We start from the raw sequence: 25,207 nt of genomic DNA on the forward strand, positions 1-25,207 counted from the left end.
GGGAGCATTGCCCTTACTTGCCAGCGCACCTAGGCTCTCCTCATTCTGTGTGGTTTGTGTCTAGAAAAGTCTGGGGGGCATCCAGCCATCAGTGCAGAGTGAGTGTGCCAGAAATCTACCAAATTTAGAGAGAGGGCACCTGGCAGTGAGAATGAATGAGCGTGTTGACGGGGGCACAGTAGGGATGGGAGGAGAGCCTGAGAGGGGGTCCTTAGTGGTGCAGACTCCGCCCTCTTTCCTCTGTGAGATGTTTCATCCTCTGCCAGGATGAGCTTTGCAGATGGTTCTGTGCTTTCTCACACATCTGTTGAATCCAACCACCAAGGGACAAGAGTCTGTTTCTCATCTCCTGCTGGAGACTGGGTAGATGGATCTGTGTGGGGACCACAGGCTCTGAGCCCTAGCTAGCCTAGTTGGCTTCTGGCTGGTCCTCAGATGGTGGTCAGCAGTGGGCTTCTCTGTGCCTCTTTCTTGCCAATGTGGCCTGGAAATTTCCAGCGCGATTTCCATGTCCTTTGTTTGGTCTGTTGGTGGAACGGCACCAAAGCGATCCCAGGGACACTTCCAACCTCACGGAAGAAGCAAAGGTAACATAGGCCAGCAGGTGATTTCTCAAGCCCTACGGTGCCTCCGTGCATTGTATGGAAGGTGGATAAAATGCGGGTCAATCCAAGCGTGTGGGAAGTCACCAGCCTGTGTTCAGGACCCACATGAGTGTCATGGTGGCCGTGTGACCTCTCGCCGGCAAGGCATACTCTCCCTTCTCTGCATAAGGCTGGAGAAGGCCTTTCTCCCTCCCCGATCCACTCTCCACACAGCAGCCAGAATGATTCTTTTTTTTTTCTTACATTTTTTTAACATCTTTATTGGAGCATAATTGCTTTACAATGGTGTGTTAGTTTCTGCTTTATAACAAAGTGAATCAGCTATACATATACATATATCCCCATATCCCCTCCCTCTTGCGTCTCCCTCCCACCCTCCCTAATCCCCCCCTTCTAGGTGGTCACAAAGCACCGAGCTGATCTCCCTGTGCTATGCAGCTGCTTCCCACTAGCTAGCTGTTTTACATTCGGTAGTGTATATATGTCCATGCCACTCTCTCACTTCGTCCCAGCTTACCCTTCCCCCTCCCCGTGACAGAGTGATTCTTAATGAATGTAATTTGAATCACACCATCCTCTGCTTAAAAACCATCCCGTGGCTTTCTGTTGCTTGGAGGAAACAAATCAAACTCCTCACTGCAGCCTGCAAGGCCATGCACAATTTGGTCCCCTCCTCCATCTCCGACCTCCCTTTCCAGGCCTCCCCAACAAAGCCCATATGTTCTTTCTCTCTCATGCTGTCACCCACTGTTTTTACTACTGTATCTCAGTCATTCACCATCTGTCTCCTTGTGGCATTGTCTTAGGACTTGATGATGCAGCTTGGCCCCTGAAGTCAGGCAGACCTGGCAGCCAGTCTCGGGGCCTCCACTTACTCACTCTGAGACTCTGGGCAAGTAACTGAACTTCGCTGAGCCTCAGCTTTCCTGTGTGTAAAATGGGTGTGTTCCAGTTATCCACTGCTGTATAAACAAACAACCTCAAACTTAGTGATGGACACCAACAGCTCTTTAATTATGCTCATGGAGTCTGTGGGTCAGGGATTGGGAAAGGGGTACAGTGGGGATGGTTTGTCTCTGCTTCATGATGTCCAGCTGCAAAAGGCTCATGCAGCTGGGGGCTGGAATCATCCAGAACAGGGATTGGCAAACTGTGGTCTACAGGCCAAATCTAGCCCACTGCCTGTTTTTGTGAATTAAATTATACTGGAACAAGCCACACCTGTATTTTCTATGGCTGCTTTCATGCTTCAAGGGCAGAATTGAGTAGTTACAACAAAGACCACTTGGCTCACAGAGCCTAAACCACAGGATGGTTTAGCCATTTCAAGAAAAATTTGCCAACCCCTGATCTAGAGGCTCCTTCACTCACATATCTGGTGCTGGGATGAGTCAAAGGCTGAGCTCAACAGGGACTCATCGGGAGCAGCTACATGTGGTCTTGCCTTGTGGCTTGGGCTTCCTCACAATATGGCTGCTTCAGGGTAGTCAGGCTTCTTACATGGCACCTCAGGGCTCGAACAGCAACTGTCTTAGCAAACAAAGTGGAAGCTGCAAAGGCTTTTTATAAAAGCCCACGCATTGTCTTGGCTTGTCTCTAGCCAAGGGCTGGCAGTGTCAGTTCTGCTGTACTCTACCGATGGAAGCAGTCACAAGCCTACTCAGATTTAAGGGGGGGGAGGCGTGATCTCACTTGTCAATGGGAAGAATCCAAGGAATTTGTGACCGTGTTTGAAAATGTCCCCTGGTAAGCAAAAAGAGCACCAACCCCAGAGAGTTATTTTGGGGATGAAATGAAATAATCAACATAAAGCACTTAGGAGAGGTTCCTGGCACATGGTAAGCGTCCAGGAAATTCTAGCTATTTTTATCAGCTTAAATCTTGAGCTTCCAATCATAACGTCCGGCTGAGTCCGCTTTTCCTTTGTTATTTGTAAAAGATATAGGTCTCCCCACTGCTGGGGTTGGGGTGCTTAAGGGGTTTGAATGGTGAGGCTCCTGGGAAGTAACCGGGCACACCTATAACCATCCTGTCCTTTGTGACCCCTTGAGGGGTGAGTGGCTCAGAGCCATCTCGAGACCTTTCTCTCCGGCTTTACAGACGCAACGAGCCTCTTGGTGTCAGATGGGACAGAAACATGGGTCAGATCGGTGACTGTGCCATTGTTCTGCTTGTCTGCCAGCAGGAGCATTTGATAAGAGAAATAAATTAACCTCTATTTAGAAAGTGGCTTTGACATGAAGGTGGACAGGAGCTATCAGAGAGCTGGGTTATTGTTTCCCCTCTTTCCCTTCTCACTGGCTTCACTCAGATTCTTTGTGTCAGGCGATGATGTGGTTAGTGCAATAGATTTCTGAGCCAATTTGATCTGAAGATTTCCTTTTCATTGCTCTCTGTCTCTTCTCTTGTCTAGCTCTGTCAGTCCAGGTTCATAAAGTCCAGCTTGTTCACCCAGCAAAATGATTTGAGTGTGCATTTTGGAGTCAGAAGGTCTGGGCTTGAAACTCAGTTTCTTCATATGCTCTGTGACCAGAGCAAGATCCTTCTGCCTTTACTTTCCCCTCTGTAAAGTGGGCATTATAATAGTAGACGTTATTGGAGTTGTGGAGAGGGGTTGATGCCGTGTGTTATATGTCAAGGGTTTAGTCCCAACACTGGATCCTCAGGCCATGGAAGAGCTTGGTGATGAAGAAGACAGACAAGGAGGAGGGGGAAGAGAAGAAAGAGGAAGAGGGAGGAGAAAGAAGAGGAAGGAGGAGGGTGGGGAGGATGGAGGAGAAGCAGCAGCAGCATCTGCCGTCTCCTGAGGGGACCAGTCTACAGTGTTTGTGCTTCCACATCAAGGCATCAAAAGTCCCATCTGCAGTGGTGTCCAGAGCCGAAGATCTGCCTGCTGCAGGGAAGCTTTTTGAAGTGGCTGCATGCTGGCTGTCCTTTACAGTTGGTTGCAAGGAACAGGCTCACCTCGGCTAGCTCAGCACAAGGAGTTGTCTGTGGGAAGGATGGACACGGGGCAAGAAGAGAAAGGGGAATCACAGTTGAGGAGCTAGGTCTCATGAAATGGACATGGAGGACAGGCTTGTGCTCAGGCCAGCTGCTTGGACCCTCAGCAAGACCCTGGGTCACTGTTCTGGCCCTCCGTCATGACGGTGGCTCGGCTACTATTTGTGGGGGCCCTCGGGTCTGGTACTGTCGACCGGTCTCCTCATCCTCTCCTCTCATCTTTTCCCTCCATCATTGCTTCTGTGGCCATAGACTTCCTGCTCCTTGTAACGTCAGCCAGTTTGTCTTCTGGCCTGTCGTGGCTCTTCTGTTCCCTGGAGCCTCATCTCCTGTCCACCTTTGCTCTGCTTTCCACTGTTCTTCCTCTTGGTCCTGCTCTTTTTATTCCATATCATAGGTCACTGACTAGCTGTCATGATGCCCTGACCTATGGTCTTGAGTTGGGAGTGGGCTATGGCAGTCACAAGACAAGTATGGCTGTTTAGGAGTCTGTTGGGTTGGAGGGTGGGGACGGTTTCCTTTGGAAAAGTCCACGGGAGAGAGAGTTACTATCATTGTCATGTTCACATCAGTGCACAGCTGGGTGAAGGGGGAACCTGGGAGGTGAACCTGCTTCTGTTTGATTCTCAGAGTCAGATGTGAGTTTCTTATTACTTGGTTCAACCTTCTGTTTCTGCTTCTGGGGTGGAGACGGGGACCTGGGCCACTAGCCCTCTGTATGACTCCAGCACGTCACATCCCATCTCTGAGTCTCGGCGTCCCCATCTATAGCACAAAGGGGTGGGACTGGATGGTCTCTGAAGGATGTTTCCACATCTGAACTGCGCTCAGAAAGAGGAATTCTGCTGTTAGTCCTTCCCTTCCTGATCTGGTAGAGTTTGAGTTTCCCTCTGCTGGAAGACAGCCTCCAGCTGCTGCTCCCATGGGGACACAGATCTGGGTCTGGGCTGAGGAAGGAATTTCCCATCCCGTTTAGCAGTTCTGCTGGGCAACGTGGGCACCATAAGCAGCTTTCTCTTTTGCTGATTCTGTTGATTCACATCAGCTCTGAGTCTCGGAGATGAGAAAGACTGAATTGCTGCCATAACTGTTTCCTTCATAAGAGCAGCTCCTCCTTCCCTCCCTCCCTTCATCTCTCCTTCCATCCCTCCTTCCTTTCCATTCATTGATTCATATAACGTTGATTAGCTACCTCCTATGTTTTTGTTTCTGTGCTAAGTTCTGCATATGCCAAGATGAATAAGACACTGTCTCGTACGAGGAGATAAGCCTTTTCCTCCTTCCCTCTCTCCTTCTCCTTATCCCTCCCTCTCTTCATTTCTTTCTTTGTTCCTTCCTCTATCACACATTTTTCGAGGGACCACACTGTGCCTGGCATATTGCTAAGTGCTGAGAATAGGGAGCTTCTAGCCTCGAGGATGAGACAGATAAGTAAGCCGAGCAGTGACGGTGTTGAAGCATCAATGGAAGCTGGGGCCAGTACCAGGAGCGAGCTAGTACCAGGCAGGGCTAGTACCAGGCAGGGCTAGTACCAGGCAGGGCTAGTACCAGGCAGCGCTAGTACCAGGCAGGGCTAGTACCAGGCAGGGCTAGTACCAGGCAGGGCTAGTACCAGGAGGGCTGGAACCAGGAGCGAGCAATGTGCTGACCTGGTGGAGTGGGAGGTCAGGGGAACTTCTCAGAGGAGGGCCGGTCTGAGCTGGGCTTTGAAGAAAGAATAGGCATCTTCCAGGCAGACTGGGACAAGGCGGGGCAGATATTCCAAGTAGAAATAACAACATGTCCCAAGCCTCAGAGATGTGAAATAGCCTGGTTTGTGTTGGGAACTGTGGACCGACCATTTGACGCGACTAAAGCAGTCATTGTAGGGATGAGAGAAGAGGAAGTGATGTAAGCCCAGGTCGAGCCTGAATATGTGCATCATGGACCAGCGTTTTCCTTTAAACATGCTGTGTCACTGGAGCACAGTCTCTATGCCAGCTCCTCCTAATGGGATGCTGTTTTCGGTACAAACCTTTATACTTTTTAAAACTGATATAATGACTTTTTTGCAGAGCATCTATGGAAACTTCTTGAAATTTGCCAATCTGTGAGTAGAAGTTCAAAGAAGAGTGTTGATAGGATGGATAGATGCCTGACTTTCATTTCCCCTTGTCCCTCTACTGACAGGATCAGTCCCTAACTTCCTTTAAAAACCTCCTGTGCCCCATTGGGCTGTATGGGGCCTTCACAGCCCAACCACATAAATCTTAGCCCACATGTCACTGCCGTATTATTCCTTACACTAACATGTCCATTGCCATTAAAATTTAATTACCATTAGATAAATAAGGATAGAATGAGAAGGCTGGCTTCCTGATGCCTTTCTACTAAAATCAGATCAGAATTACCTCCAAGGTGGTCTTGCATGGAAGGTGGCTGGAATGAACTAGAGCATGACCTTGCCTGGAATAGGAGTACTTTGTCCGAGGAATGTTTGTAGGAGTTTGATCCACAAGAGCCACAGAGGATAACAACCTAGCTGTCCTTCAATGGATGGTTGGTCAAATAAACTGTGGTACATCCATACCATGAAATACCACTCAGCAATAAAAAGGAACAATCTATCGATGCATGCAGTAACTTGGATGACTCTCCAGAGAACTATTCTGAGTGAAAAAAGCCAATCCAAAAAGGTTACATACTATATGATTCAATTTATAGAACATTCTTGAAATGACAAAATTATAGCAATAGAGAATGGGGTAGTGGTGCCAGGGATAAAAGATGGGAGGGAGGGGTGATGAGGAGAGAGAGGGAAGTGGGTGTGCTTAGAAAAGGGCAACATGAGGGCCCCTTCTGGGGGTGGAAATGTTCTGTATCTTGACTGTATCAATTCAGTGTCTGGGTCATGATATTGTACCGTAGTTTTGCAAGATGTTATCATTGGAAAAAACTAAGTAAGAATGCATGGGATCCCTCTATTATTTCTTACAGCTACATGCAAATCTGCAGTTATCCCAAATAAAAAGCTTAATTGCAAAAGTAAACGCCGTCATCAATATAATCACTACCGTTTGTTGATAACAAAGTGCCTCAGCGCAGTGCTCAGGGTGTAGGTACATACATGACCTTATTTAAACTTCACAACAGATCCACACACAGTGGGTGTTCTTCGCCCACATGAAGGACAGGGAGAGACTGAAGCTTACGGAGAGGAAGTCACTGATGTGGAGGCAGTGTGACTGCGTGGGAGTGGGATGGACTCTGGGAGGGGGAGGTGCACAGCACCGGTTGAGCACGGGATGCCACCGGGCCTCCAGATGGGAAATGTCCGTTCCCCACCCCACACTCCCCGCCCTCATATGCTGGTTGGTGTTTGCTACACCAGCTCTGGAGTTTGCCAGGTAAACACACCTGCTGACAAATAACCAGATCACACAAAACCATCCTTGGGCACCTGGAACCGAGCTGAATGGTGGACCTCTGAGTAATGCAGGGACCAAATGATCCACGTCCTGTGAGTAAACAGATTAAGGTTCCCCTGAGAACTCTTAGCTCTGCTGGCTTTGAGAGGCAGGAACCCCTTTTCTGGGATGCTGAGGTTTGCTAGTGTTATTCCCATTTTACAGTGGGCAAAACTGAGGAATGGCGAGGTTAATCATTTTGTTCAGGATGCGAGGGGAAGAGGTGGCCATGGGATTTTGAATCTGCGTTTGCCTCACTCTGGATTCTGCTTGTAAGAGTTTCCTGGGGATGCTGGTAGCTAAGACAAATTACCACAAACTGGGTAGCTAAGACAAAAGACATTCTCTCACAGTCTGGAGTGCAGAAGTCTGAGATCGAGGTGTCGGCAGGGTTGGCTCTTTCTGGAGACTCTGAGGGCGAATCCATTCCATGCCTCTCTCCTGACCTTCGGTGGCTCCAGCAATCCTTGGCATTTCTTGGCTTCTAGAAGCATCAGTCCCCTGTCTACCCCTGTCTTCAAATCGCCTTTTCCTCTGTGTGTCTTTCCTTTTCTGTTTCTTATAAGGACACTTGACATTGGATTTAATGCCCCCCATGCCCAAATCCAGGATGATCTCATCTCAAAATCCCTGACCAGCATTATTCTGAGGATGCACACATGGATTCTCTCTTCCTTTTGACTTTAGAGCAGTTTCAAGGGCCGGAAGAGGCATTGCTTGTTCCAACTGAGATGTGAGGGAAGATGCTGCAGGCTTGCTCTCACACTGTCTCTTGAGCTGTCAGGCTGTTGATTCTTTAATAAACACTCAGGATGAGAGGCGTTAGGATGGGAAGAACACTCTGGGTACCTCTGCATGGGACTTTCCAAAATCAAAGAGGCCCAGGGAGCGTGACTGTCACCTACATAGCTTTCATTATGTGGTAACCTTTCAGTTCGGGCTCCAAGCAGTGGACAGGAATTTGACCCCAGAAGCTGTTCCATCCGCAGCTGGATGCAACCTGGTGGGGATGATGAAGCAGGTGGGGGGACTTTGGAAGGATCTGGTGGTTGAGGAAAACAGAAGAGTTGCTGTGGATGCCAGGGTGGGGTCTCTTCCTGTGCAACCCACTCTCACTGCTGTGTCTCTGCCTCTCTGTCGGCCCCTGCCCCCTGCCCTATTTTCTTCCTGCAGGACCACATCCCTGTTCCTTACCAGCCAGACTCTAGCAGCAACCCCTCGTCCACAACGTCCTCCACGCCATCCTCGCCAGCACCCCCGCTCCCTCCCAGTGCCACGCCGCCTTCTCCCCTACACCCTTCTCCACAGTGCACAAGGCAGCAGAAGAACCTCAACCTGCCAGGTACCTCCATGCTTGGGAAGCTACAGGGGGGAGCTCTGGGTTCGTGCCAGAGCCATTTCTGGACCAGTCCATGCGTAAAGGCGATGGGTTGGAAGCATATGGATTGAGTCTTACCATATGCAGGGCAGTAGCTACCTATTACCTTATTTGATCTTTAGAGTAGCCATAGCGTAAGTACGATCAGCTCCATTTTACAGATGAGGAAACAGAGGCTCAGAGAGGTAAAGGGACTCTTAGAGACTCAGTCTTTTGGGAAGCAGCAACCCAGGGTCTCCACCTAAGTCTGAGTCACAGGGGGAGCCATTGGCTCTGGAGCTGCCCGTCGTCTTATGAGCTAAATCAGTTGAAACTGGCAACAGGGCTGCATTCTGAGTCCTACCCCAGACATCAGGACAGGGCTCTGAATGAGCAGGCTGGTGTCCGATATTCAGTATCCAGCTCTCTCATGTCCCCGCCCTGAGACCTCTGACTTCAGTTTTCTCATCTCTGAAAGGATATAGGTGGACGAGAGGACCCCAAAAGGTCTTCCAGCTCACAAACTCCAGGGCACTCGGCTGCTGACCTGAGACTATGTGCTGGGCTGTGAGATGGTGGAGAGGCCGTCATGTGATGCTTTGGCTTCTCGGACTCAAGAAAGGGCTCTCTCTCTGCTCTTAGGCAGGCCAGACCTAAGAGTCTTGCTACCCCTTCTGGGGCCCGGCCCAGCCCACTTGCCATTCTAGGGCCCCAGGGACATTTCCAGTTCAGCCATATTGGCAGCATCATAGCTGACTTCAAGACAGAGGCTGGTGGGAGGAGGCCTGGCTTGGCCCGTTGGGACCGAAGTCTAGGTCTGTGTTGTTCAACATGGTACCCACTAGTCACGCATGGCTGTTTAAGTTTAAACTAATTAGGGCTTCCCTGGTGGCACAGTGGTTAAGAATCCGCCTGCCAATGCAGGGGACACGGGTTCGAGCCCTGGTCTGGGAAGATCCTACATGCCACGGAGCAACTAAGCCTGTGTGCCGCAACTACTGAGCCTGCGCTCTAGAGCCCGCGAGCCACAACTACTGAGCCTGTGCTCTAGAGCCAGCGAGCCACAACTACTGAGCCTGCGTGCCACAACTACTGAAGCTTCTGCGCCTAGAGCCTGTGCTCCGCAACAAGAGAAGCCACCACAACGAGAAGCCCGTGCACTGCAATGAAGAGTAGCCCCCACTTGCCACAACTAGAGAAAGCCTGCGCACAGCAACGAAGACCCACTGCAGCCAAAAATAAATAAATAAAATAAGTAAATTAAAAAAAATTTAAACGAATTAAAATTAAATATAATTAAAATTTTAATTCCTCAGTCACACTAGCCACATTTCAAGTGCTTGCGAGCCACATGTGGCTAGTCGCTGCCATACTGGACAGCACAGGTACAGATCATTTCCCACCATTGCAGAAAGTTCCACTGGACAGTGCTGGTCTAGGGGCTGGTCTCCTCCTGAGCCAGCGAGCTTCACGCAGGGGGAAAATATCCCAGGTCCGCAGCCACAGGTCACACCTGCAAGCCTAACTAGCCGTGAGAGAATATCTGGGAAACGAACAAAGACCCAACCCCACATCTGGACAACACCCAGATACAACCACCCATTGAGGACAAGCTGATCACATCACCTGCCCACACTGCTTTGACCTGGGCTGTGTCCAAAGGGATAGAGTGTGTTTTAAAACTTGCATCATGGAAATTTTTTGGTTAAGTCCAAGCCCGAGGCAGCCTCATACCTGTGGTGTGAGGGCCACTCACCTGGCAGCCAGCAAGGACCATAACGGGAGTCAGCAGCTGGAATCATTTCAGTAAGTGCCCCTGAGTCAACAAGGCAACAATTGCCCAGCATTTCCGTAGACTGAGGGTTCCCACCAGCACCCCAAGCCATTTCCACTTCTCTGGAAGGAGGGGAATGGAAAAAAGGCCCTTTGACACCCCATGACCCCCCAATTTCTGGAGGGAGGGGCTGGGTCCTTTCCTAGAGCTGTACCACCTGTGACCCAAGACACACACTTAGGGCTCTTTTCCCAGTAACTGTTTGCTACTTGTTTATGGGTGAGGGGAGGTGGGGCGGGAAAGAACCTCTTAAGGGAGAACCACGCATCGAAGCACCACAGCTCTTTTCATCTCCAGAAGACTGCCGGCATCTTTTTTTTTTTTTTTTTTTTTTTGCGGTACACGGGCCTCTCACTGTTGTGGCCTCTCCTGCCGCGGAGCACAGGCTCCAGACACGCAGGCCCAGCCTCCATGGCTCACGGGCCCAGCCGCTCCGCGGCGCATGGGATCCTCCCGGACCGGGGCACGAACCCGCGTCCCCTGCATCGGCAGGCAGACCCCCAACCACTGCGCCACCAGGGAAGCCCAGCCAGCATCTTTAAACAAGAGACCTGACTCACCAGGAGTAGTCACCGTTCCATCAGTTCCTTTGTCCCTTCCGTCAGAGCCCCAGGGACGGGTCTTGGCCAAATTGCAGTGCTTGCCTGCCAGTGGATCTGCATCTACTCCATGGCAGGTCCCAACAGTGTCCTGACCCTCTTTGGGGAGTGGGCTAAGGGGTCCTTTGGGGGAAGGCACTTTAGAACAGCAGTTAGGAGTGTGGGTTCTGGAGCCAGGCTGCTTGGGTTCAAATCCCAGCTCCGTCACTGAATAACTGCGTGACGTTGAACAAACTGCTTGCCTCTCTGTGCCTCTGTTTCCTCATCTGTACAACGGGGATAATAATAGTACCTACTGTGTAGACTCCTCGAAGGGCTAAACGTTACCATATATGTACAGAGCTTAGCAGAGCACCTGTCTTGTCAAAGAGCTCAACAAAGGTGAGCTATTTTCATTATTATTAGATAAACACAGGAATAGCAAATTACCGTGGCTACCACTGCTAAGTAATCCGGGCCTAACTAGAATTGTGGAAATAAAGATGAAATCCCCATATACCATGGTATTGGGAGTAAGAATCAAATTAAACTTTGGGGTTAGGTAATTTGGCATTGACTGTCAAAGTTTCAAATGTACATTCCGTGGACCAGCAAAATCACTTCTAAGAATTTATATACAGAAATGTTTGCAAAGGCCATGGGGATCTGTATGTGAGGATTTCATGGCAACAGTAAAAAAATTGGACTCAACCCAAATGCCCATCAGGAGGGGAGTGTTTGAATACGCTAATATATCTATATAACCAAATACTCAGCCACCCTTAAAAAGAATGGAGTAGCTCTTTGTAAATATCCTGACATGGAAAGATAGCCACAATATCTTTTAAGTGGAAAATAAGTGATGTGCAAAGCAACTGGTATAATAACATCCTATTTATTGTAAAATGGTTTTATATATTTGTATATGTATGTTTAAATGTGTGTGTGTATATATATGTTTATATAGGCACACAGATGTCTGCAAGCCTTCATGGCAGGTGTTCTAAGAAAAGGAATTTTCTTTTATGCACTTCTGTAATGTATATAAGAGCAAGGAATATGCACCCGTTTTATAATTGAATAATAACAATAAAATGCAATGTCGACAGGGAAAACAAAATAGGACCCTCCAGAAGGACCGCCAGACCCTCCCTCTGTCTTAGGCAGTTTTCGCAAAATTCCCCCAGGGTGACAGGCATCTGTTCTTTTCATACAAGGCCCTGGTCACCTGTTATACTCTAGACTGTGAGCCTCTGTTGATGGGAAAAGGAGCTTTGGCTCTGGTTTCCTGCCAGATGTTGAGTTTTCTGAAGACTATTCAAGCTAACGCCTAGGCATAAAAATGTCCCTGGCATTGATTGATCTAGAATATTCTTTCTCTAAAACAGGCTGTGCGGTTAATGGTCATTTGGCTCATTTGCTAACCTCAAGGCACCCACAGGCTTGGTGGGATTTGCGATTGTGCTCTACTGGTCGGCTGGACCTCCTTGTTTTCCGCCACTCCCTTAAGAAGCCTGGTGCCATGTTGGACATGGCACGGTGTAGGATGGAGTCAAGAGGGCTACATTTGGATCCCAGATTTGCCCCTTCCCACCTCTGTGGCCTTGAGTATGGCACTGGCCCTGTTTAGATCTCAGTTTCTCATCTGTAAAATGGGTCTAAATTGCAAGCTTATGTGACATTTGATGTGGGAAGGTACATGAAGGGGCTTTGTAAGGGACTGTTGTGTGGATTTTAGAGGCTGGAGTGTTCAAATGCCTTCTTTCTTGGGCGTAACCTAGTGCCGTGTTTAGTGTCTCTCTCCTGCCTCAGAACATCAGCTCCATGAGACTAGGAAACTAGTCTGCTTCATCCACCCCTCTGCGCCCAAAGCCCATCATAGGGCCCACTGTTGAAGGCACTGATTAGATGTCTGCTGAATGAGTGAGTGAACAAGTGACTTGAGGCTCATGCACTGCCCAGAGCTGCAGGGTTTTTTTGTTTTCCTTTAAACTGTCTTCTGGCCCTCAGACTGCATTCATCCATTCCGATATCCTTAATGGGTATTTATTAAGCATCTACTACACACCAGGTACTGTACAAGGCACCACGTATGGAGCAAGGCACAAACCAGAAATGCCCTGTAAAAGTTTGCTGTTGCTGCTGTAGCAAATCACCACGAGCTTAGAGGCTTAAAGCATCAGAAATTTATTATCTTATGGTTATGGAGGTCAGAAGTCCAAAATCAGTTTCACTGGGCTCAAAATCAAGGAGTTTGCAGAGCTGGTTTCTTTTGGAGGTTCTAGGAAGGAATCCATTTCCTTGCCTTTTCCCAGCTTCTAGAGGCTGCCTGCATTCCTTTGCTCATGGCCTCGCATCACTCCAGCCTCTGCCTCTGTTATCACATCTCCTGTGATTCTCTCTGACTTGGATCCTCCTGCCTCCCTCTCGTAAGGACCCTTGTCATTATGTTTAGGGTTCACCCAGGGAATCCAGGATAATCTCCTCATCTCAAGATCCTTAACTTCCTCACATCTGCAAAGTCCCTTTTGTCACGTAAGGTAACATATTCACGGGTTCCAGTGGCTAGGATATGGCCATCTTAGGGATGGGGGTTGGGGAGAGGGCATCATTCTGCCTGCCACAGTCTCTGTTCTCATGGAGTTTATAGCTTAGTGGGAGAGACAGGTGTTAGCCGAGCAAACATACACATGAAAATAGGATTATAAGTTGTGATAAGTGCTGTGAAGGGAAAGAACAGTGCTATGAGCAAATTCAAGAAGAGAACAAGTTTAGGCTGAAAGGTCAGAGGCAGCTGAGTCCTGAAGACTGGCCAGAGAGGGCTGGTGGGGAGTTGTCCAGGCGAAGAGAGGAGAACACATGCAAAGCCCCTGCCACGGGAAAGAGCTGGAAAAAAATGTCCCAATGGCTGGAGTGCCATAAACAAGGCACCAAGCAAGACTCAGAGCTGCAGGGCTGAGGCCTGGCAGGGCCTTGTAGGGCTTGGCAGGAATTTAGATTTTATTTAAGACCCAATGAGAGTCAGCTGCAAGGTTTAGGCAGGGGATATTTTGATCTTTCTTCTTTCCTTCTAGATCCTTCCTTTCAGATGACCACTCAGGCTGCTCTCTGGGGAGCCCATAGGGAGGGAATGGGGGCTTCAGAGTGGAAGAGCCTTCAAAGTGGCCTGCTTGTCTCTCTGACCTCTGGTCATCTGCAGCCTCCCAGTTCCTGGGTCCTCTTTGATGCCAGAGATCCAGGAGCCACTCGGGTTCCTCTGCTGCCCCTTGGACCTGCTTCTCGCTGGTGTCCGTCATCAGCAGGAAGAACAAGCAAGATTCACAGCGCCCTTTCCCTCCTTCTCTGGCCAAGACTCTCTCCCTTTCGGCCGTCAGGACCGAGCTGTTAGCAGGCACTTGAAGGGGTCCAGGCGGAGGTTGGCTCTGGGCGTGGAGGCATTTGCCAGGTGTCCCGTTACCTGACACCTGTCCCGTCTCAGAGTGCTGCCTTCTCTCCATCACCAGCCCCGCCTCCTTAAAAGGACACTTAACTGCCAGCTAACCTTTTCTGCAGACACTGAATCCTCAGTCCCAGCTGGGGAGGGAAGAGATCAACTAAGTCTCTTGACAATCCCAGGTAGTTTTTCTTCTTTTAATTTTAGCCCCTTGTTGACTAACAAAATGCCTGCCTGCAATGAAAAAACCTAAGTTATCTAATGGAAGAAAGGTCCCTGACATCATGGAGGTTGGATTTCTTTTAAAGCTTTGTTCTGTACCCTTGAAGGAGTTGCTTCCCAGCCCAGGCACTTCATTTTCCAGAATCAAAAATGCATCCATGGGCTTCCCTGGTGGCGCAGTGGTTGAGAGTCCACCTGCCGATGCAGGGGACACGGGTTCGTGCCCCGGTCCGGGAAGATCCCACATGCAGCGGAGCGGCTGGGCCCGTGAGCCATGGCCACTGAGCCTGTGCATCCGGAGCCTGTGCTCCGCAACGGGAGAGGCCACAACAGTGAGAGGCCCGCGTACCGAAAAAAAAAAAAAGCATCCATTTCAATTCCAACTAGCTGAGATATTTAGGAATTGCTGTGCTAACAGAGTTGAGTAATCCAACAAATGTGAGCAGCTTACCCACTGGGTTCAAGGCACCAAACCAGGTGCTTGGGATCCTGAGATGCCAGGAATTGCTGTCCATCCCAGGGGGAATTTATAAATCAACTGCACCCTCAGGGGCAGCTAATGACTTAGCTCTTTGAAACTATCTGACTGTCTATGAATTATAAAGCATTCTTGTCTGTTAGTTAAGAGAGCTTAGAAAGAGATCGGCTTATGCATCGCAGCTGATCCTGATTCTGCGTGTTCTATGCCCTCTTATGTCATGATGAGCTCAGCCCTATGAAGGAGGGATTTTTATTATCCCCATTTTACACATCTGGAAACTGAGACTTGGAGAGAGTTGCAGAAGCTTTTATAAGCAATCAAGGAAGAACAAGAATTCAACCCTACAGGATCAGCTTCTAGACTCCAGGCTTGGAACCACTGTACTAATTCTTGGTGAGCCAGCTTGTCGCTGAATGAATAAAACTGTTTCCGGAAGTATATTCACCAACTCAGACTCATATCTGATCCCATCCCTGCTCACCGCCTTTACTTGAGGGTATAAAACTCTGTGTGACCTATCCCCCACCCCTGACACCCCTTGTACTCCCTGGTCCAGGCCCTCCACCCTACTGGAATAGTGGTAACATTGGAAACCTTGGGAATGTCCAGAACAACTCCAGTGAACAGACTGGAAGTAAAATTAATTGTAAGAGAACGAGCAGTGAATTTGAGGAAGTTTCTGTTATATGATTTTTCCCTAAATATGGAAATTAATTCATGCCTGTGGTAGGCAGAATAATAGTCCCCCAAAGAGGACCACACTCTAATCCTGGGTTCTGTGAATATGTTACTTTATCCTGCAAAAAGACCTTTGCAGCTGTTACCAAATTAAGAATCTTGAGGTGGAAAGATTACCCTGGATTATCTGGGTGGACTCGAAATGCAATCATGAGGATCCTTATAAGAGCGAGATGAGAAGTTCAAAGACAGTAGAAGGCGATGTCGGGACGGAAGCAGAGATTGGGGTGATGGGACTGTGAACCAAGAAATGCAGGCGGGCTCTACAGCTGGAAAAGGCAAGGAGTGGATTCTCCTTTGGAGCCTCCAGAAAGAATCAGTCCTGCCAACACCTTCATTTAGCCCCTTACAACTGTTTCTAGACTTCTGACCTCCAGAACTCGAAGAGGATAAAGTACTGTTTTAAGCCATCCAGTTAATGGTAAGTTATTACAGCAGCAATAAGAAAACTAATACAATGCTCAGTGCAGCAAATTGGAAAAACACAAGAAACACATAAAGGACTTTTTCCAGTTTTATTGAGATACAGTTGACATATAACATTGTATAAGTTTAAGGATATAATGATTTGATATATGTATCTGTTGCAAAATAACATCCATCACCTCACATAGTTATCAATTGTTTTTCCCTGTGATGAGAACTTTTCACATCTACTCTCTTAGCATCTTTCAAATAGACGATACAGTATTGTTAATTACAGTCGCCATGCTGTACATCACATCCTCAGGACTTATTTGTCTTATGACTAGACATTTGTACCTTTTGACCACCTTCACCCAATGCTCCTATCCCCATTCCCCCACTTCTGGCAATCACAGATCTGACCTCTGTTTCCATGAGTTTGTTTTTTTATAGATTCTGCATGTAAGTGAGATCATACTGTTTGTCTTTCTCTGTCTGACTTATTTCACTTAGCATAATACCCTCTAGGTCCATCCATGTTGTCACAAATGACAAGATTTCATTCTTTATTATGGCTGAATAGTTTGCAATTGTGTGTATGTATGTGTATGTGTGTGTGTATGTATGTGTGTGTGTGTGTGTATATATATATATATATATATATATATATATATATATATATATATATTCTTTATCCATTTGTCTGTTGATGGGCACTTAGGTTGTTTCCATGTCTTTGGGATAGTGATTTCTTTTCCTTCGGATATATACCCAGAAGTGGAATCGCTGGATCATATGGTAGTTCTAATTTTAATTTTTTTAGGAACCCCCATACTGTTTTCCATAGTGGCTCTACCAATTTACATTCCCACCAACAATGCACAAGGGTTTCCTTTCCTTTACATCTTTACCAACACTTGTTACTTCTTGTCTTTTTGATAATAGACATCCTAACAGTTGTGAGGTGATACCTTACTGTGGTCATAATAGATTTTTTTAAGCCACTCTCATCGCTCTGCCAGAAGGGAGAAGATTACTGTGTTAGATCATGGCTTTAGAGACTTTTCTCTCTGTATACGTGTGTCCTTATGCATTTAACAAAGATGGGTTGTGCTCAGGATGGCTCTCTGAGTTGGGGTGCTCTGTTTTCAGGGAGTGTCAGTGGGAGGGTTGGCTTGGATGTTTCTGGCTTCTTTACACATGTTCTCAGTCCCTTGGAATTCGGGGTGTCTGCAAAAGTCTGGAAACCTCAGGGGCGGGCAGAGAACCACAGGTGGCTGCAGGAGCCCCATTTGTTACCTGAAGGGGCCCCCGGGGCAGCACTCACTGTGATGTTTTCTTTCTTTTGCAAGCGTCCCACTACTACAAATACAGGCAGCAGTTCATTTTCCCAGGTGAGTTTCACGTGAGCTCGGTTCCTCCCGAGCAAGCCCTGTGAGGTGTGGCAGCTGCTGGAGGGGATGGAGGCGAAGGTTGCCGGGGTGAATGAGCCCCAAGAGGATGGGGTGGAATCCCCAGACCACAGGCTGGCGACTGGCTATGGAGGTGGAGGAGGAAAGGGGCGGGGTCCAAGGGCACAATGGCACCGACGAGGTCCCAGAGCACAGTAGGAAGGCCTGAGTGGGTGGTCTGCAGTGCAAGGATGGGCAAGGGTGAGGAGGGGTCTAGAACCACGTGGCAGGGGAGAGATGGTCAAAGGGGCTTGAATCGGGCACTGGGAGACGTGAAACCAAGTGGCCTCATCATCCCAAAGGGGACTCAGGAGTGAGGAGGATCCAGTGGGTGCCTCAGGCCAGAGGCTTAGGGCCTCCGGCAGCCCCCAGGTGACAGTGGGGAACTTTGTTCAGGATGTCATCTAGACCACTCGTGCACCTAGGCAGGTAAATTCAAGTGGCCAGGGAAGGGAGAGAGGGGATTGGGAAGCCCCAGGGACTCACGGTCTGGTGAGAAGTTCTCAGCTGCTGGCATCTCCCGGGAGTCAGGCTCTTGGGGGTGGTTGTGGACCCCGAGTTTGGTTTCTTACTGTCTAATCTTTGACTCTCAGATGTGGTGCCGGTGCCAGAGACGCCAACCCGGGCGCCCCAGGTCATCCTGCATCCAGTGACCTCGAATCCAATGTAAGTGGCACAGAGACCTTTTCCCCTGCCCTTCAGTTTGCTTAGGGTCCATGTCTTCTTTCTTCCTTCTCCTGGAATTGATGGGGTGAGAGGCGGGGGAGAAGTATGAGGGGGCCATAGGGACAAGGGAATAACTCAAGCTAAGAGAGAGAGAGTGTGACAGCCCAGGCCAAGAGAGGGACAGTACCCATCCCCTTGAGCCACTTCTGCCTTGTGTCCCTGGCCCTGCCGATCAAGTGTGATTTCCAGGGGCCAGACCATTTCCTTCAGACCCCCAGAAAGACCACTTCCCCCAGGCAATAGCTGGAGCTTAATGAAAAGACAATTATTCTGCATCATTATCCCCCTTTTAAAAAGGATAATTTAGGTTTATACCAGGGATCAGCAACTTACAGCCTACGGGACAAATCCAACTTTCAGCATATTTTTATAAATAAAGTTTCATTGGAACACAGCCATGCCCATTTGTTCACAATGTGCTGTCTATGGAGGCTTTCAGACTACAACAGCAGAGATGAGTAGTTGCAACAGAGACCGAATGGCCTGCAAAGTGTAAAATATCTACTACCTGGCTCTTTGCAGAACAAGTTTGCTGATCCCTGGTTTATAATATTATAAAAATAAAATAAGCTAATTTTGTGAAATTTGGACTATTCTATAAAAAAAGAAAGGAAACATAATCACTTATAATTGCACCACTCTTAGAAGTGTGCTCTCTTCGTATTTTACATACTTGTGATCCACACTATATGCAGTTTCCATCCTGCTCTGTTTATCCCTTGCTATAACATCTCATTTTTTCATTTTATTCTGGGCTCTTCATACACATTGATTTTAATGAATGTAAAATATCATATCGATGCGGAATAATTTCCTTAACCAGTTCCCTACCGCTGGATCTTACATCTTCCTATATCTCACTGTTGTAAACAACTCTGCAACAAACATCTTTGTGTGTGGTGTCTCTTTAGCATCCTTAAGATACAGACCCTCTTTCCAGGTGGTCTATTGCTTGTGCAGCCAAAGTGAAATCACCTTCCTTAACTTCTTTGGTTGTGACCCAAGTCTGGGGCATACTAGGGACCTAATTTTGATTTGACTTCTTTCCCAACTCACATTTTTGCCTACTTGGTTTTTCTTCTGGCTACCCTAGCTGCTCCATCCTTTCTGACCCATGTTATAGCCTTTGTTAAAGACCCAAATGGTACATTTCTGAAATCAAAGGAGGAGCAATTTGTCTAGGGATATTGTGCTGACATCTAGCTCCAGATCATTTCTCTGCTGCACATAAACCAATTCCACAATTTGTGCAAGATGAACTCCAGGTTATTAACTGAGAGTCAGGGAGTGCCAGTGAAAAACGGAGTCAATAAGTGCCTGCGATCTGCTTAAATGTGCGTGGAGTGATGGGAACTGACTCTTTGCAGAAGGGAAATCATTTAATAGCCCCGGCTGCTATAATCACGCCTTGATGCAAGCAGAGGCGAGCAGTCCATTTTGTTGGGCATGAGGAAGGACTCCAGCTGCATTGTTCCACCCAAATCTCCCCCAGTGCGTCAGGTTTCCAGCATGTCAGCTGTTATGATGTGGTTTCTGCCTTCCCAAGCTGTACTGTAAATTATTGTTAATAGGATGGCAAATGCTACTTCTTTCTCCTTCTTTGAGTTCTTACAGTCTTCCAGACTCCCCCTCACCACTCCTCCTCCAGCAAGTGGACTGACTCTGTCTGCAGGGTCAGCAGCTTTCTGGGTGAGGTCTGAGGGTCAAGATAGGGGAGGTCCCCCTCAAAGCTTCCACTGCGGAAGTAGGAAGGGGGTGTGGTGGCCATTGTGATCCCTTCCTCCCACCAGTTCCAGCTCACTCCGTAAACACATCCTCTGCTCTAAAAACCCACTCCCCCAAAATCCTTTAACACATATGGTGCCCCACATCTCCATCACATACCATGTGCTCCAACATGCCCACATATCGCCAATACATCACCAGTTACACCGTCAAGAATGGCACGCCCCCTCCCCCAGCATCCCCAGTATGTACACCCAACTCACACGCACACAGAACAACCCCTGCACAGAGCACATTCCATAATACCCACGCAGTCCTCGGTGGACACTTAGCACTCACATTGTGCCCCTAGCACCCCTACCCAGCTTGTTCCAGCTGGGTATGGGTGCTGGGGGCACAATGTGCCCCAGCTCAGTACACAGCTCAGAACACAACTGCAGCTCACAAGCTCATGAATGCATGAGTCACACACACACACACACGCCTGTGTCTTCCACGCCAATACAGTCTGGCTTCCTCCTCCTCATTCTCACCCTGCATGTGTCTTCTGAACGTGATTGGCAAGGTGCAACTCAAAACACTGCTAACTTTCAAATATATCCAGTAATCCTCTCTCCTGGGAAGGTCCACACCCTCCATTTGTTCAGTACACACCTAACTTTCAACCCTTGTTACCTGTAGACTTTCTGCACAACAGTAGTAATATAAATATTCCTTAAAGTCAGGAAGCCGTGTCAATTTCAACTCTGTATCCCTCTAAAGGTCTGGCACTGTTCCTGGTACATAATTCTAACCAAATGAATGAATGAATAAATGAGCAAAAAACCAAATGAACACTAGGATCCTTCCAAAAGATTCAGAACTGTAGAGATCTGATTCATTCTTTCCTAGGAAACACCTAGAGCTCTAAGGATCCTGCCATCCATGGCATTTAGTCCAGTTTATAAGGAAACTGCTAGATTAGTGGAAACCAACAAAGAAAAATGAGCCCTGAGCAGGCCAGAAAATCTATTTAAGACAATGTCCTTGCACACCACTCCTTGGTGTCAAGGTTATGGATTACTCTAGACACAAGCATTGAGGTAAAATTGGAGAAAAGGGCTTGGTGGTGAGGACTTCTCATTTTAAGACATTTCTTACATGGATCAAGTCAATGCATGGACCCATCTATTCACCTGAGGGTCACATTTATTTTTCTTTCTTTAAAGCTTGGAAGGAAATCCATTACTTCAAATTGAAGTGGAGCCAACCTCAGAGGTGAGAACCGGAGAGCAATGAAGCAACTTTTTCGGGGGGCTACCCACTTGGCAAAGCTGATTGATGTCTTTGATGACGCAGAGGGCTTGGGGCGGGCTGGGGGTGCAGTGGCCCTGTTTGATGGCTGTTCTAACTCCGGGACAACTAACGAGCGGGTGGCCCCTCCCGGCACTGAGCCTAATGGGCCGTTATATGGTGTGCATCACGGAAAAGCTAGTTGTGCAGAAGTTGGCAAGTGATTTGCGTTCTTAGTTGAAAATTCAGCTCAGAGCTGGGTGAGTACCAAGGGGGATGTGCCCCACTGCTTTCTAAAGAACATGTGGTAGGAGGAGACGGGAGCCTCAGGGACACTGGCTTGGCGGGCTGTTGAGAATGTTCTGGGGCTTCTTCCCACCTGCCAGAGCCCCTGGAGGAATAAATGAAGTTTGCGGGGTGAGAACCAGAGCCCTGACTCCTTGGCTCTGCTGGTCTGTCCTGAACTGAAGGGAGTGGAGTCAGGGTTTCCAGAGAAAATCATGTCCTTTTCTGTAACCATTGTGGTAGTTGGAAAATGACCGTGAAAGAAGGTGTATTTCCTGTGTCATTTCTCCTGAGTGTGCCATTGGGGACAGCTTGCTCAGGTTTGGGGTCAGAGAGACCTGTACCCAGCCAAGGGGCTACCTTCTCTGGCTGTCTTGTCAGACTCCAAGCCCCTGAAAACCCCCCCGGCTCAGGCACCTGCTGCTCCCCCATTCCAGCCAAAGAACCCAAGGGGCAGGACCCTGCAGCCCCAGGTGTCCCCAGACACCAGGCTGGGAAGGTAGGTCCCTGGGCCTTGAGTGTCTAACTATTGCAGTGGTCACGTCTAAGTGTGCCTGAGTCATGTGGGCGTGCAGGGTAAAAATGCAGAGTCCTGGCCCTGGCCTTATGACATTCTGGTTCAGAAAATCTGGGCGGGACCTAGGAATCTGCATTTTCTAAGCCATCCCAGTGGATGTTTCTTACAGGCGATCAGGTCTGTGCAAAGAACTCAACAGATCTTCGCCTTATTGAAAACCTCACACCACCCCCAGGGGCAGATGTCATTAGCCCCAGTTTATGAGGAGGAAAAGAAGGCCCAGAGAAGTGAAGTGACTTGCCCAAGGTCACACAGTGGCCAGATTCCAGCTCATTTGGTCTGAGTGTTAGGCTCATTCTGTCAGCCTCTCCCTCTTGTATCTCAGCTGCACAGGAACCCAAGGCCTCTGGCCTGTGCTGAGTAGCTCTGACACCTCTCAGTTTCTGCCTCGTCACTTCCAAATTCCCTGGGGAAGCGAAGGCCCTCCGTGTCGAGGATTGTTACATGTTATATGCAGGTGTATGGTGTACCCGTATTTCAGCCTGTCGTCTTTCTTACTCCCACATAAATAATCAGGCAAGTCAAAACATCATGGTCGAGTAGGAGGGCATCATATATTAGGATTTGAGAGGCCTGAATCTTAATCCTAGCTCAGCCTGGCTGCCTGACCAGAGCTAGGCACTTCCCACAGGGACCAACCATCCCCGTTTGCCAGTTTTCCAAGTGTGAGACTTTCAGTGCCCAAACGGGCAAAGTCATGGGAAACCAGAATACGTGGTCCTCCTGGCATTTCCCCTCTGTGAGCCTCAGTTTCCCTGTAGCACAAGAGGGATGGATTGCCAGGATCTCCCTTTCAGCTCCTTCATTGCAGTACAGTGATAGGCAGGAGGTACCTGGGCAAATAGAGAGACACGCGTGCACCAGCCGAAAACACACAGTGGAGCACAGTGGGACCCGGCGGGCAGGTGGGGCGTGGCAGGAACTGACCCCTCTCCCCCTCTGGCCGCAGAACGAGGAGGGTCGCGACGAGGCCGAGGAGTCGGAGGATGACTTTGAGGAGATGAACCTGTCCCTGCTCTCGGCCCGGAGCTTCCCGCGCAAGGCCAGCCAGACCAGCATCTTCCTTCAGGAGTGGGACATCCCCTTTGAGCAGCTGGAGATCGGCGAGCTCATCGGGAAGGGCCGCTTCGGGCAGGTGTACCATGGCCGCTGGCACGGGGAGGTGGCCATCCGGCTGATCGACATTGAGAGGGATAATGAAGACCAGCTCAAGGCCTTCAAGCGGGAGGTGATGGCCTACAGGCAGACGCGGCACGAGAACGTGGTGCTCTTCATGGGTGCCTGCATGAGCCCGCCCCGCTTGGCCATCATCACCAGGTCAGTCCCACCCGGGCTCCCTGCCCGTACGCTCATTCCCAAAGCCCTGCTTCCGGCAGTGTTGAGAAATGCGGGTTCTGGTGAATTCAACATTCTGGTAAATAGAGAGTCTCTGGCTTTACCAATCACAACTTATATGCTTTGAAGATTTGAGAGTCCAGAAAATACGATTAATGCTAGAACTCTTTGACAGAGTGGTGCCCTGGAGCAGGCACCACATGGGAAGTCAGAAAGGCTGGTTTTAAACCCGTCTGTGCTCCATATTTGTGAAACAGTGTCTCCAAGACTCACTTTCTCCAAATGTAAATTGAATGGATTAGGCTAAAACAGGGGTCAGCAAACTTTCTCTCTAGAGGGCCCAACAGTATTTTTGGCTTTGCAGGCCATACAGTTTCTCTAGTGACTGCTCAACTCTGCTACTGTAGTGTGAAAGCAGGCTCAGACAAGATGTAAATGGATGTAGGTGGCTGTGTGCCAATAAAACATTATTAACACAACCAGGCGATGGGCTGGGTTTGGCCTGCAGACCCTAGTTTGTTGACCCCTGGACTGACATTCTGATGACTTGCTCTGGCTTTCATTAAAATAGCAGAGCCCTTTTGTAGAACTCTACCGTGGTTGTTTTAAATATCCAGGATCCATGGTCTATAACTGCACAAAAGGGGTAGTTAACAGAGAACTGACATTAAGAAAATGTCACGTGATAGGAACTTTCTTGGACTTGCTCTCTGTAAGCTGTAGGCATTGAAAAAAAAATAGCTTTGGTTTCAGTTGAACAGCTGTGGAACATCCTTTGGTGTGTTTTTAAACTCTGGCCTTTGCTCCTCTGTTGCATTAGGACTGGCCACAGCAGCAGTGTTCTTGGTGTGTCCTGTGAGGCCAAGTGTCCATTAGGAGTCTTCTCATTCTTATTCTCAACCCAAGCAATAACATCCCAAATACACAAGCCTCACATTTTGGCAGGTGCCATAGTGGGAGCTGTGGGCTCAGGGAAGAGCTGCTATGTCTTTGATCTGTTCCCTTGTGATCCATACAAAGCCTTTTTGAGTCCATTTGTAAGACCTGGGTGATCGGTAGAAGGTGTGTTATTGTCTGTCACCATTGATTATGCAGTTGGTAGGTTGACTGGAACCCACGTGTCAGATGGTAAGTGCTTGCAAAGGACTAGAGATCTAAGGATGGCCCTTCAACCCTCCTTAAACCAGGGTAGAAACTGGCGGTTCTCAACTCTACACAGGACCAGAAGTGACTCTCAAATAATCAGCCTAGATCATATTCAGGGGCTGAGCTGTCCTGATTAGGTGAGTGTATCAGTAAACTTTTGCTGAGTAACAAATACCCCAAAGTCACAGTTTCTTTCTAGTCTGCAAACAGTTCTGGGCTGAGCCAGGCTCAGTAGTTGGGCTCTCGGATGTGTCTGTGGTCCGCTGGCTGGTCAGACTGAGGGCCGGTCAGTCTCAGACGCCCTCACTCAAGTGTCTGCTGGTTGGCAGACGGTCAGCTGGGGTGCCTCCACACAGCCTCTCATCCCCCCAACAGGCCAGCCTAGGCTCATTCCCATGGGTGGTCTTCAGGGTTCCAAATGCAGCAAGATAACAAGAGGTCAAGCCCTGTTGGACAAGTGCCTTTCACATCTCTGTCTGCGTTGCATTGGCTGATGTCCATTGGCCAAAGCAAGTCACATGGCCAACCTCCATCCAAGGCATGGAGAACAGAATCTGCCTTTGGATGGGAGGATTTGCAATGCCATGT

General features: G+C 48.7%; 1 protein-coding gene across 1 annotated transcript in view; it reads left to right on the forward strand.

The window, feature by feature from the left end:
- KSR2 (kinase suppressor of ras 2) overlaps positions 1-25,207 on the forward strand; it is a gene marked incomplete at its 5' end in the record, with an annotated part of 403,988 nt that overhangs the window by 322,593 nt on the left and 56,188 nt on the right. The window contains 5 exons of the mRNA XM_082640816.1: positions 8,228-8,396; positions 17,455-17,496; positions 18,147-18,219; positions 21,213-21,261; positions 23,088-23,455. Of these exons, the coding sequence (XP_082496942.1) occupies positions 8,228-8,396; positions 17,455-17,496; positions 18,147-18,219; positions 21,213-21,261; positions 23,088-23,455 (701 nt within the window). The remainder of the gene's footprint in view (positions 1-8,227; positions 8,397-17,454; positions 17,497-18,146; positions 18,220-21,212; positions 21,262-23,087; positions 23,456-25,207) is intronic.

Source organism: Mesoplodon mirus (assembly GCF_964341445.2).
Source record: "Mesoplodon mirus genome assembly, chromosome: 13".
Taxonomy (NCBI): Eukaryota; Metazoa; Chordata; class Mammalia; order Artiodactyla; family Ziphiidae; genus Mesoplodon; species Mesoplodon mirus.